The sequence below is a fragment of the Arachis duranensis genome, chromosome 8 (assembly GCF_000817695.3).
Source record: "Arachis duranensis cultivar V14167 chromosome 8, aradu.V14167.gnm2.J7QH, whole genome shotgun sequence".
In the NCBI taxonomy this organism is placed as follows: domain Eukaryota; kingdom Viridiplantae; phylum Streptophyta; class Magnoliopsida; order Fabales; family Fabaceae; genus Arachis; species Arachis duranensis.
Genome location: NC_029779.3, coordinates 29,574,772 through 29,589,227, shown reverse-complemented (window position 1 = coordinate 29,589,227; position 14,456 = coordinate 29,574,772). Strand labels below are relative to the sequence as shown.

The 14,456-nt window shown below is 28.3% G+C and overlaps 1 protein-coding gene across 2 annotated transcripts; it reads left to right on the top strand.

Annotated features, from left to right (window-relative positions):
• Positions 1–2,532: 2,532 nt before the first annotated feature.
• LOC107462066 (putative axial regulator YABBY 2) lies at positions 2,533–10,141 on the top strand. Of its 2 annotated transcripts, none has more exons than XM_016080628.3 (6): positions 2,533–2,788; positions 4,961–5,089; positions 5,245–5,380; positions 6,343–6,391; positions 7,623–7,698; positions 9,722–10,141. In XM_016080628.3, exons 1-6 carry the CDS (start codon positions 2,723–2,725, stop codon positions 9,824–9,826), a joined length of 561 nt encoding a protein of 186 aa, XP_015936114.1. In that variant the 5' UTR covers positions 2,533–2,722; the 3' UTR covers positions 9,827–10,141. The 2 variants fall into 2 exon arrangements, with proteins under 2 accessions (XP_015936114.1, XP_015936115.1); XM_016080629.3 differs by having other exon boundaries at positions 2,546–2,788; positions 5,251–5,380.
• The last annotated feature ends 4,315 nt before the right edge of the window (positions 10,142–14,456 follow it).

The following is a 14,456-nucleotide window of genomic DNA, read 5'->3' as shown; positions in this document are numbered from 1 at the left end:
GAAGACCAACTTGGTGCAAATGATAGTAGTTCTTCCCAAGTTTTATTCTTCGGGTGCTCGTCTTGGTTCTTGTGAATAATAGATCATGTACAATCTATTTTGTTTATCTAAAATTAAAATGTTCTCTATCATTTTCTAAATTTATATACGTAATTGTAATTGGAAATCTATTTCAAGACCATAGACAATATGATTATCATTTATACCATATGTAAGAGTTGACATTTATTATGACAACGTTACACTATCATTATGCTCAATGTTGGTGTCTTTGTTTTTGTTTTTTGGTTTTTATTTATGTTTTTTCCTTTTTTTTTTCCAACTAACCTCTCTAGCTAGCTATAGTACTCATTATACCTATTATCCATGTACTATATATTAAAGGAGTAGTACTACTTATACAAATGATAAATGAACAATCAATTTGTGTATCATTCTTATATAAATTAAAGTAAGTTACTCAAAAATACAAATGTTTATGGTAGTTGTATAAAAATTGTACGCGAATTGATTGATTGATGACTTAAATATACGGAGATTAATCAAAACAATTAATATAATAGGTTAAAGATTATTATTCTTATATATATCACAAATAAATATTAAGTTTAGTTACATGATGGCCATAAAAGAGATTCTTTAAATTAGAGTTTAAATTGGAATAATCTTTAATAACTTTACTTACGCACATGCCTATAATCACACCCAAATAATGAAAGTTATATGCCTTTCCTCTCTGAAATGCTACTATATAGTTTCAATGCGCTGGATATTTGTTTCACTTTAGCATTTGGTTTAGTAAGAAGTTTTAAGTTTGTTGAAATAAATGCATTAGTTAAATTAAAATAAAAAAATGAAAACCAATGTTAATTCAGCTAAATTTAAAAATTATAATTTAAAATTTAAAAATTATAATTTAAAATTTAGAATTAATGTGACTGGATGGAGCAACGAATGGTGACCAGCAGTGATGGTAAGTAAAATTATGGCGTTGAGAATAATAAAAATGATCTGAAAAGGGATAAAAGAATAATTTCAAAGAAAATAATGAGTAAATAAATTCTAAAATTATTATCTAAAAATACAGAAGCAAATATTTTTTTAGAAAGATTAAAATTCTTAAGTTTATATATAGGTAATATAAGTTAAGGTAAAAATTCAAGTGTAAAATTGTCTTTATATAAAATTAATAGTTAAAATCATTATATAATTATCATGTAACAATTTCTAATTATTAATTTTATACAAATACAACTGTAAATGATATATATTATTTTGAATGAGTAGTTAATTAAGGAGGCTAAGAATAGGAAAATGAAAATGAAAGAAATAATAGTAATTAAGATAGAAATAAATAGGTGAATATATGGACAGTAATATGTCTAATCAATTAGCAAAATAGTACAGCTGAATAGATAACAAGACACAAAAATGGACAAAAGCTAATTTGGAGTGTTTGCTATTTTCAATAGTCTTTTCGACGTCATTATTAGTAACACCCTTGCAACAATTCCTGTTGACTTATTATATGTATTGTAATTAAAAACACAAACTCACACTCTTATTAGGACTTTAGAATAATTTGATTTAGACAGCTTGATTTAGCACACCCTTCTCAGTGTTCCTTCAACTTGAACAAAGATTGTGTTGTTGTGTAGCCCAATATTGAGGGTCAGAATAGACTTTGAAAAAGTGTTGTTAAGACAAATAAATAAAAATATCAAAGAATGAAGAAAGTGGTAAACTAAGCAAGCAAACCCACCATTTGTCACCCTGCTTTTCTTTTGAGATGCATAATAGCATAATCAAACTTGAATGACACAAATTGTAAGCATGTCTTCTCTGATCCCTATAACCTTTCTTTCTTCTCTCTCTCTCTTGAATAATAATAATAATACTAAGAGCCCTTAAACATTCCGAAGCATTAATATCTCGCCCCCCTAGTCCGCTACACAAAGGGCAGGGTGCCCTTAGAGAGATGGGTCACTCCCACCCACTCATTTTCTCAATCATAACACACCACTCTCCCCTCAATAACACGCGCACAACCAATTTCAATTGCAATATCAATCATTTTCAATTTAACTCTAATTATTCAAACAATTTTACTAGTATTAAGACAGGAGTATTTAGTATTTACTATTTAGTAGTCCTAATAAATATAATTATAAACTTTTTAAATCAAGCGAATAAAATTTTGTGGCATTGGGTTAACACCTAGGATGTAGAAAATAATAGGGGTGATTTGAATTGTTACACATTTTGATGATATATACATAGACATAGATAGATCCTATAATCCATCTTTTCTTTCAAAAATCAAAAGCCGCTAACCCCACCCCCCGACCAGACTAGTCCCATCCTCACCATTGAGATTTTTGTACACATCCTTTCCCTTTCCATCTTTTCCCATTAATAATAATAATAAAAATGAAAAAACAAAAAACAAATAGTAATAATAGTAATAAGAAAGTTTCTTTCTCCTTTTTACTAACCTTTAATTTTTCTTTGTTGTTTTCTTCTGGGGTCTCTTGTAATAAATCCATTGATCTATCTAGCTAAGCTTGTGCTGTGTGCACTTTGTTTCAGCCAAAGAATTCTCTTTATTTCTCTTCTCCTCCTCCTTCTTCTTCTTTGATCTCTCTATATAAACCTACTAAGCACAGCCAATAAAGAACACTCACTCTTCACAACAAATATTTTATTTTTTATTTAAAAAAAAATGGACATGATGGGAACCGAACGTGTTTGTTATGTTTACTGCAACTTCTGCAACACCACTCTAGCGGTACAATTCTGAGTTCATCTTCTTCCTTCTTCTTCTTCTTCTTCCTCGCTTCTTTAATTTTAATCTTCTCATCTTGTTCTTCTTCTAATTAAGCTTACCTCGTTTAATATAACATACAATTTCTTGTTCATGATGAGCTGCTATGTTCTATTTCCTGTGTTATCGAGATCACGATTATAGCGAAGATCGAAATTGAAGTGAATTTCTAAGCTGGAATGTGCTTTAGATCGAGAATTTGATTTGACTCCTCCTACTACATAGTAACTTATATTTTATGAGAAAAATGAAAACTGAGTTTTGGTTCAGCTGTGTTGCTTAGAGGTAAAGGTGTTATGTATATATTGTGGATCTTTCATTGAGGAAGTAATAATTAAGAATTGTCCTAATTTGAGAGATGAAAATGGAGATTTGTAAGTCAGAACTAAGAAATTTTTCAAGATTTTGATTAATTTATATGAAATTAAAAAGCATAATATATATATAAGGGCTACGATGAGTAGGTAGGGCTACTCTATCTCTACTCCCAGGTGTATTAGGGTTCTTCTTCTACTATATATAGAGAGCTCTTTAATTTCCCCCTCTATCTTACTCTTTTTATTTATTTTAGTTCTTCAGGTGACTACAAATAACATGGTATATATGATCTCATATGCTATATGTTTGTACAAAAAGCCTAGCCATGTTTCAATAATATAATGTCTCAGCTTTTCTTTCTTTTTCTTTTATTATTTTTTCCCTTTAATTTGCTTTCTGTATGTACTTGAGGATAATTAACACAAAGGTTTTCCATGAAATTAAAATCTCTCTTTCTCTTTCTATTTCTATTTCTATTTCTATTTCTCTCTCTACAAAAAGTATATCTGTTTCTGTATGTGTGATGAGTTATGAAGGACTAAGGGGTGCTATGTTGTGTTGTTGTGTTGATGATGATGATGAGTTTTGGCAGTGAAGCGTCTTCTTTTTTCGGATGATGATGATCAAGTTTTCTTTCACAATTTCAGACATGTTTCTTTTAAGTGTACTGATGCAGTGTCCTCTCTTTTCTTTTCTACAAGAACCTCTCAGAGATATTAGAGATAGAGATTATCACATCAAGACAAAATCCCATTTTCCCACCACCCAAAAATAATGCACTCTATGTGTTTGTTTAATTTACTCTTCCTTAATTATTATTATTATAGCTTTAGTTTTTTTTTTTATAGGAAAAAAAAAGGGTTTTGGTTACTTTTACCACACTCTCTCTGATGCCTTTCATCATAATATCTCTGTTTTTTCCTTTATTCATAGCCTGTGATCTGTTATGTAGCAGTAGTGGTTAACGGTGTTGCCATGGCCCGTTCCATAGTCAAGTCCCTTTCACCCTTCTCTCTCTATCGATGAGGCTACAATTTCCATCTTTTATCATCCTTGCCTTGCAGTGTCAGCCAAAAAGCAAAGTGAGACATTTGTGTGAGAGTGCTAACTTTTGAATTAGCCCATGTCAGGTTCCTTATTTCATATCACAATATCACCTTGCTGCTTGCTACTATAACATGGATTTTGGATGATTCAATATGCTGCTACATACAACACACATACACAAGCAAAGTGGACACCCCATTAATATTATAAAAAGTAGATAGATCAGAGTCCATTCACATTCATTCAGCTTTCTCTCTCATAATGAAAGCAAATATTATTACTCACCTCCGTATCTCAAGCTTCCTAGCTTCTTGTCCTCATCTTTAACCTCTCTTTCATCTATGTCTTCTCTTCCAAAGATTTAATTTTGTTTTTTCTCTTGTCCATGCTTGGAACCTCTTTTCTTGGGAATGTGCTATATATAGCTTCAGTGCACCTTACAGACATATATAACAACGAGTTTTGAATTGAAAGCTCAGACATATTACGTTCCTGTGGTGATGGTTCAAACAAAATGTTACAAAACCTTGCATATATATATATCTATAACCTGAAAATCAACTTTACTTAACCTTTGATGTTTAATTTCTCCCTTCACTTAGTTATAGTGCAAAGTTTTGAGTGTTGGCATTGAGAGAGAAAGAGAGAAATTAAGCAGGTGATGATTTAGCTTTTAATTAGTTACTGAAATTGTAAAAATAATGAAGTTGTAATTAATATGATATGTGTGGTTGGTTGTGTATGTTGTATTCCAAAAATGGGTACTGGCAGGTTAGTGTTCCATGTAGCAGTTTGCTGACCATAGTGACAGTTAGATGTGGGCATTGTGCCAATCTGCTATCAGTTAACATGGGAGCATCTCTTCAAGCATTGCCTCCTCAAGACCCTCACCATCATCAGGTATATATATACATACATATATGTCTTTCACCTTCTCTTCCTTCCCTTCCCTTTATTTATTGGGATATAGATTTGTTTGTATGCCACATAAACTGGACTTTGGTTGATATATTAATTCTATGTGTTACTATTAATTATATTGTGGACAATGCAAGTCACAGAAGCAGCACCTGAGCTTCCAAGATCCAAGCAGCAAGGAACTGGGATCATCCTCGTCAAGATGCAACAAGTTATCAGCAGCATTTGATCCTGTAGACCATGATCCCCAACCTAGGATCCCTCCCATTCGTCGTGAGTCTCACACTCCACAAATAAATACATGTTTCTTGTAGGAAAAAGAGGCTAATTTCTTTTTGAACATACATATACACACAAATACATTTGTTTTTTGTCTCATTGAAAATAGTAGTTAGCATTTGGCATGATGATGATGATGAATCATGAAGCTAAAGTTAATTAATGAATGAATGAATGAAACAAGAGAGTACTTAACTAGGCCAGGCTGAAGGTGAACCTTTTGAGCCAGAAGTTGAGGACAAAAAAGACTCAGACTGAAAACTCTACAAGTGGCAGATGACAATTAATGGAAGAAGCAAAATAAACACACACATCATTATTTTTGAGGTCACTTGTCATATGAGAAACTAACTCAGATTATTTTTTTCATGAGAGTGGGCGTCCATCTCTCTGAGTAACCGGTTTTCTTTGGTACAATGCTACCCAAATTGGCCTTTTCATTTCATTTCATTTTTTTCTTACATCAAAGTTAAGTGCCCACTTCAACACAGATAGTGACCTTACATGAGAAAAATAAATAGACCCATCGATTATTTAATTTGGTTGCAGTCTTGCCTGTGCCCTAGAACATATGCAAATTCATTTTGACAGATCCCAATAATAATAAGTACAATCTACCATCATAGCACCCAAATTAAATAATAATTAACAACCTGTACAAATCAAGCTATCTTTTAAACACATATGCTTAGCTTTTTTCGTAAATATGTTACCACAAACCTTATACAGAAATTTTTATCACATTCCATTCAATGTAACAGTGAATTTTGCCTCTAGCTAGTATGTATATATATATATAGCTCAATATGATTTTGATTAATGGATTTATAAAATCATATTTTAGTGCGTGTTAATAAAAAACTAATTTATCACCGTTATATATAAATTATAGTTACATTCTGTATGTAATCTACTCATCAATATATTCATACTAAATAATCTTTTGATCATCACAGCTCCGGAAAAGAGACAACGTGTTCCTTCTGCTTATAACCGGTTCATTAAGTAAGTATAATATTTCGGATTTACAATTTTTAAATCGTCAACATCGTTACATTTTCCCATACACTCTAGTATACTGTAAACTTGATTATTCCTTTTTTCTTTTTGGTAGGTTATCACTTATACGTGCTTATAGCATAATATATTTATGGTGAACATTTATATACAGTTGGCTTCGTATCATAATTGAAAATCATTAGATGATAATTTATTTAGACTTATTAAATTATCTAATAATTTTTAAATATTAACTTTACATAAAAACTACTAGATGTGAGTTTCATGATTTGGTCCCATTATAAATGTATTGTTAGTTTGTTACCATATGAATGCAGTTTATCAAGATGAAAAAAAGAATTAATAATCACGATTTGAAGGTTAAAGAGTTGAAGTAATAAAAACAAAAAGAACAAGTTATAATAGTTTAGGTTTTTTATTTTTTCCAAAAATAGATTATTCAAAAATTGGAGAACAACACAGACCATATTAAAATGCTAGCTTTCTTACAAAGAAAAGTGTTGCGGATACATAGACTTGAAGAATTTAATATTGACTTAAATTTATGATGAATCTTATATGTAATATATTAAATCATAGATAGATAGATACATAGATAGATAGATAGACAGACAGATAGAATTTTACAATTAATATCTATGTTTTTATCTTTTTAAATAATATTTCCAGTGGCTGACATCTTTTCACAAGTAAGATTTACTGTGACATGGGTATAAATAGCATTATTCATCTACAAAACCTTGATTTATCCAATATAAAAGAAAAAAAAGACAGGAGTTTAATTTAGTGATCAAAAGTCAGTTAATTTAACTATTTTTACTAGCATCTTGACAAATATGCAAATGTGGCCCTGAAGTTATTATCTCAATTTCCATTTCCGGTTCACATGGAGATTTGCTGATTAAATTATTATAAGGATAATTAAACGTAGTCAAACTTTGGATATCTAAATCAGTTATTTTGAAAATGGTAATGCTAGAAGTTAACAAAAAAAGGTCAAAATTTGTTTTATTTTGTATTTATTTATTACAAGATATATTAAATAAAGTTAAAAGTAATAAATTTTGACAATTTTTAGCTAATAAATTTTGGTTATTAAAAATTTTCAAAAATCTACTATATTATATTTAGCATATAATTTATTGAAGAATAGATGATTTAGTTATGAAAAAAAAATAGAAAGATAACAGCTGGTGGTTGCATTTGAATTAATCAGGGAGGAAATCCAAAGAATTAAGGCTAGCAACCCAGACATAAGCCACAGGGAAGCTTTCAGCACAGCAGCCAAAAATGTGAGTTTGAGAGCTTTTATTATTATTTTTCCATTTTCTGCATATTCATTCTGTCATATGAATTCATCTATGGCCTATCACTATTTTTTTCCATCACTTTATTGCTCGCTGCTCTTTGACCTCGGTGGACGCGGCAACTGCATAGTTCTTTTTATCAAACTCAATTGAAATATTTATCAATCAGTTTTTTTTTTCTGTTTTATATATCTTCTGAATACGTGATTCGTAAGAGAAAGAACAAATATAGTCTGGTCAGAGTTATACTAATTTGGATTTAAAAAAAAAATTAAGTGATATTAATATACATTTTTTATTATAAATTTATAAAAATATATATACCAATATTTCTTAAAATATATGTATACATTGTATCCTAAATCTTTAACCTTTAATTCCGTAAATAATCTTTAATCTAATAATGACAGACTGTGTATACATGCAGCCATGATAGTATTTATCCATCAGATTAAATTTCTACACGTTTTTTACGTACAAAGATTGGTAAGAAAATGAGGTTATAAGTCCTGAAATCCTAGCAGATAAGTGGACCCTGCAAAGGAACCAATCTCCTCTAACCAAAAATGGTGTAAAAGAAGATGTAGGGACAAATGTGAGACATAATATACAAGATTTACACACATATTTGGTTACGACAAAATAATCATTCCTAAAGAATTCAAATGCGATTGCTTAGCGAAGTCTGTACGAGGGAAATGATGATATAAAAATATTCTCCTAGGAAAGAGCATTTGCTTTCGCTTCTCTAATTTTTTTTTATTAGAGAAAAGAAAAAGGAGGAAATGCTTAACTCATAGAGACTAAGAAAAAAACAATATATTGAAAAAATAACATATCTTCAATCTCTTGAAAACTAAAACATTGTATCTCATTTTACCTTACTTTAATCATAATAATACTAAGACGAGTTCTATATATAATGTCTAAAAATTACACATGTTCTAATTTTATATTAAAAAAAATTGAACTCCATTGTGAAGTCGACTTCACGTGCAATTGATATCTGAGAGTCGTTAAATGATTTGACTGATTTGACTAAATTTTTATCTAACGACTTTCAGATATCAACTTCACGTGAAGCCGACTTCACCTGAGTTTTCACCCCATAATAAATACATCTCCCAACATTTTCATTTAAGTAATTTAGACAAAATTTGTAAATACTGTAAAAAATTCTTTAGTTACAATACTGATCATTCCAAAGTTGAAAAGAGGTTTTTACCATAAATAATTAATATAATACTTCTATTTTTTATCCTTTTGCCCTATATATGGATGCTGTATGAAACTGCTACTTTTAAGTGATTTCTGGCTAAAACATCAGGGTATATATACCTTAGATATGATTCGGTTAAAACTTGTATCAATAGATAAAAGACGTACTATCCCTTTTTTAATTTTTCACGTGCTCTACATATGACGTGTAATTTATATCAGCAAAATTCATAATTTTGATCATTATGTACATGCATGCATCTTCAATTCCATTGTTCATGATGATATTAGCCCAAACTTCCCAATCATATATGCAACAAAGCTAGGGGCCCTAGTCATATTTATGCATAACCTCCATTTTAATTATGCTTTTCTTTAGTCAAATTGCTTCTATATATAGGCAGTGCAAAATGTTATGCATGATATTAATTTGTAGTACATCACATATCTAAAACCACATATAGGTTAAGGCGTGAAACTTAAAAATATTACAAGAATTGATCATTGAAAATAATAATAGTAATTCTAAAAAAATGACTATATGAGTGTAAATGAAATAGGTGTTTAAATTTTTAATGATTATTTTTCATAATGTTGATGAGTTATATTTATATATATAAAATGACCCCTAGCTAACTTCGGTCCTACAGCTGAGTGAAATTTACCCTTGAAAGTATTATGAAGGTTAATTAATTATTTTGCTGCATGTTATATAGTTTAATTCTCTCTTTTGATTGTTGTCTGATCTTATAAATTATTATTAATTATATTAAATATTTGAATAATGCAGTGGGCTCATTTCCCTCACATTCACTTTGGATTAAAGCTGGATGGAAACAAACAAGCAAAGTTGGACCAAGGGGAAGGGACTCAAAAGTCTAATGGATTCTACTGATATAAATGGAAGCCTATGAGTATCAGCTGGTTTTTTCTATGCTTGACCTAAATCTGTGAAAAAATATGAGAGGGTTGATCAGATATCCCAATCATACACAACTGGATGGGATAAACTTTCCTGAACATTAACCTCATCCTCTCACGTTTAATAGTATATTTGTATTGCCCTATTATATGTTATAGTTGTTATGAAATGATTATTATTATTATTGCTATTCTTGTTATAGCATTAATTGTTGTTATCTGGACAGCACTTTATTAAGTCAACATTACACTGTACTACACTTATTATTATTAAAACAGATCCATCTCATTTTGATTAGTAGTAATAATAATCTATCTATCTAAGTATCTATGTATTTCTCTTATTATCTATGATTGCAATTATTGATGATGATGGAATCTTATTATTTACTACTATATATTTTATTCTTTCGATGATAATCCAATGAAGCTGATGAGGACCACATGAATAGTGCTTTTCATTTTTGAAATTGTTACTGTTTGACCCTTTTTGGGTATAAGTTGTTCGTTACCCAGTGGAACAGTCTTTTAACCACCGTGTTTTTCTTTATACATGTTTTATTGTTGAAGGGTGTTTCTTCCTTGGAGCTTTGTGCTCTGGGTTTATTTGAACTATATATGATTCCTCAAACCCCATATATTAAAATGTATCATTAATGGTAAACATTATATATACAGACACAAATTTGTGTATGTTTTCATGCACCTACTCTAAATAGTGTTTTGTGTCTCTCTTCCTATAGTCCCCATTTACTGCATGATATATACATAAATAACATTATACTTCTTCTATCTTATAATAAAAATCTAATACATACCATTCAAATGTAATTTTTTTTAAAATGATAAATATTATGAAGCAAGAAAAATATTATTGTTCCTCAGTTAATTTAATAAGGGCCTAAAGAAAAACAGAGGTAATAATTAATTAAAAATATAAAATTACAAAAAGGTAATGGTTATATTTGGAGCACAGCTATGCCAAAAAATCATAGATATATATATATATATATATATATACCTATTGTGCAGCACAGCCTTCTTAAAGGAACAATACACAGTGTTGCATGCATGTCTTCACTGTCATTTTAGCAGAAGTTATTTTTTTAATCTTTTAAGGAAAAAGGAATTGTAAGAAGGGGATGATTAAAGTAAAACCCTAATTTCCTTTTTCCTTCTATTCCTAAATTCGTAGCATGTCCAAGTTTCACAAAAAGCAATGTTAACAAGAACTAACTATCTATGGAAAATGAGTTGAGATCCCAATTTTGAGGTTCTGCTCAGTCATGAGATTTATATATATCTTCCTAACACCTTTTAGGGAAAAAATAATAATACAAATATTATTTCTAAAAATATTATTTTTGTGGTAAAACCATACGAAGAGGTAAAAGAAAAAGAAAGGTAACATATAGCCTATGATTACTACTAAAAAATATCAATCATTGTTGTAAATAATAATATAGTAAAGTTAGATGTAAGTTTATTTTCGTGTGCCTTTTTTCTTTCGTACATATATTGATGCTGTTGTTTTTTTTTGTTGTTATTTTCTCTTTTTCTTTCTCCTCTTTTATTATTGTCCTTATCATCTTCTTGGGCCTCTTTTATCAACGGTTGTCTTCATCATCGTTGTTGTTATCATTGTCTTCTTCTTCGCTAATGCCATCATTATCTTGTTATTATTGTTTAATTTTTTTTTCTCTATTTTCTCTCATCCTCATTTATTATCATTGGCTTCTCATATATATTGATTAGTTTGTGATATGCGAAAAAATTTTTGTACTATATTAATAAATATAATTTTACAAAAATTTCTGTGTTGTAGAAGCGCAAAAAATAAAAAATAAATAGCATATATATATATATTATTAGATTTATATCAACTTAATTAAATTTAACTAAAAAATATTAGTATATATAGTATTACCGAAAATAAAATAGTAATAATAATAACAACAATGATTTTATTTTTCCAATGAGAATTGATAATGAAAATGGAGTAGCTACAAAAAAATGGTTGTCATATTGACATGACGTATGTTAGACATACAGTAGTAGGAGTGGGATATGCTATAATTGGTCAAAAGGCTTTATGTAAAATAGTTCACTATTTAGTGATGCCCTAAATCTAATGGGGTCTTTCTTGTCTCTGATTCATCATCTTCGATCCTTGATTTAAGGAAACCACTGCTACGTACTACATTCGCTGCCCCTCATGATCCTTATATAACAACCTATACCCGCACCTCACTCCCCTCACATGCTTATATTACATTCCATTCAAATTTTCAATTTCAAGTAATTAATTGGTATTCACTATTGAGAGAGTTTCTCGTTTCTCTTTCTTTTTTTCTTTTTTTTTTTTTTGAAAATAACTTTATGAAAGACGTGACATGATTATTTTAGATTTTAAAGTAATAATAAACTAACAACACTATATTATAATCTATGGTAATGATTATGTTAAATAATGTACCATGACTGAATTAGTTGTAGGTAGTAATAACATGTAAACATTTTCATCTAAAATGAAGTTATTAACTACGTTACATTACTTTGACAAGATTGTGTATATAATAAGGATCATAATATTCATGTTGTTTGCATAGTACTAACTAGTAACTACTATTAAACATATGATTATGATGGATGATTATATGAAGTGAAGATAAATATATATAAATATATATAATAGTGAGAGAGTGTGAAGAGTGATCAAAGAGAAGGTTAAAGGTTTGTCTGGTGGGATAAGGTTAAAAGTACAGAATCTGAGACGTCAAATCAAGCAGGTTTGCTGGCTTAATTGGATCCCATGTGTGGCTTGGATCTTGTCTGAAACAAACAAGAAAACAGAGATATAGTTGGGAGAAAAAACATAAATGAATGTTGTTTCAAAACTTTTACAATTTATTTATTTTTGTTTTACATTTTATGTCTAATTTATGTATAGACGCATATGATTGTAAACATTTTAAGTAAGCGCATTTCATATGCTTCAAGACAACAACGTTTGATAATTAGAATAAGACATAAATATATATAAAATTATAAAATTATATAAGTTCGTTGTTTTTTTAGTTTTATTTTTCGGAAGACAAAAAGCAAATTATTTTATATGTGTATACCTGTTTCCAAATTTAATATATATGACTTTTTATTTATATCCGTATCTCAATTATTATATACAAATTAAAACACAACGTAATTTAAAAGATAATTTATTGGGTGAAATATGTTTTTTTCTTAACATTTTTTGTTTTCGTTAAAAATATTCTTAACGTTTAATTTTATTTAATTTTATCTCTAATATTTTTTATTATTTTAAAATTATTCCTAAATAATAATTCTATCTAAAATATTAGAGACAATATTAAAAATATTCAAAAATAATTTTGACAAAAATAAAAAATATTAAAAATAAAACTAAATAATATAAAAAATATTAAGAACAAATTTTAATAAAACTAAATATTATAAATATTTTTAAAAAAATTATAAATATTAAAAATAAAAAATATACTTTATCTTGTAGACCAGATTTGAGGGAAAAAAAAAAGAAAAAAAGAAAAAAAAAGAAAAACACCCCATAGGCTTATACACAAAAACATAACACACATAGACATTGTGACATTGATAAGATGACTACTTGACTTTATCTTTGGTTTTCAGAAAATAATAAATGGATGTCTCTGCAAACCATTTCGGACTGTCATTTCATTGTGCTTGGCTGCCATTACCCGGTAGGACCATGATTCCCAAACAACGAGAGATTCTTTTACGGACCACACACACTAATATAATAATTATCTCAATTATTTATTCTTAAACTTTGTTTTTTATTTAAATGATGTAATTTTTATTTAAATACACTATTTGTAATTTATATATATTTTTTGTATACATAATAATCTTAAGATTTATTACTTTAATGTAAAAAATATTATTTATAATTGTTTCATTCAATATCTAAAGAAAATGTATACTGTATAGACCAAAAGCAAGAATTTGCATGCTCTAATTATATATAACAGAAAAATAAGATCATATATCTGATTAAGATGATAACTAATTTAGTGATTTTATATGTACAGAATATTTTGCATTCATTATATGCATATAAATGGGTGTAATAATAACATGAAGTGTGTCAATAAAAAAAATGTTTTCTCTCTTTATTAATATTTAAAAAAGAGATTAATCAATATTGGCATCCTATTAAAAAGAATCAAACTGAAGTTATCCTAAGTTGTAGTGTGTCTATATTACACAATACTCTTGGTGTGGATTCGTTTACACAAAAGTATTATATCATATTTTCATTAAATATTAATAATAAGTAAATAGTAAATAATAAATTATTATCAGATAAAAAATTAATTTATAGATGGATAAAATGTAATAATTATTTAAATTTAATTGTTATTTTTCTGTCAAAAGTGTAGAAAAAGGTTTTATATTATAATAATAGAATTAGGTATTTAAATTCGTATCTGTAAAAATGTTAAAATAGTAAGTGGTTAAATTAAGTATTTTGCTGTACAAATAATATATGATTAAATTTTATATAAATATTACTGAAATTCATAATAATTAGCATTAAAATA

Excerpts from the sequence above, each read along its gene's own strand:
- LOC107462066 (XM_016080628.3), top strand. The coding sequence starts at position 2,723 with ATGGACATGATGGGAACCGAACGTGTTTGTTATGTTTACTGCAACTTC. Across the intron at positions 5,090-5,244 it reads AAGACCCTCACCATCATCAG|TCACAGAAGCAGCACCTGAG; the intron begins GTATATATATAC and ends GGACAATGCAAG. Across the intron at positions 5,381-6,342 it reads TAGGATCCCTCCCATTCGTC|CTCCGGAAAAGAGACAACGT; the intron begins GTGAGTCTCACA and ends TGATCATCACAG.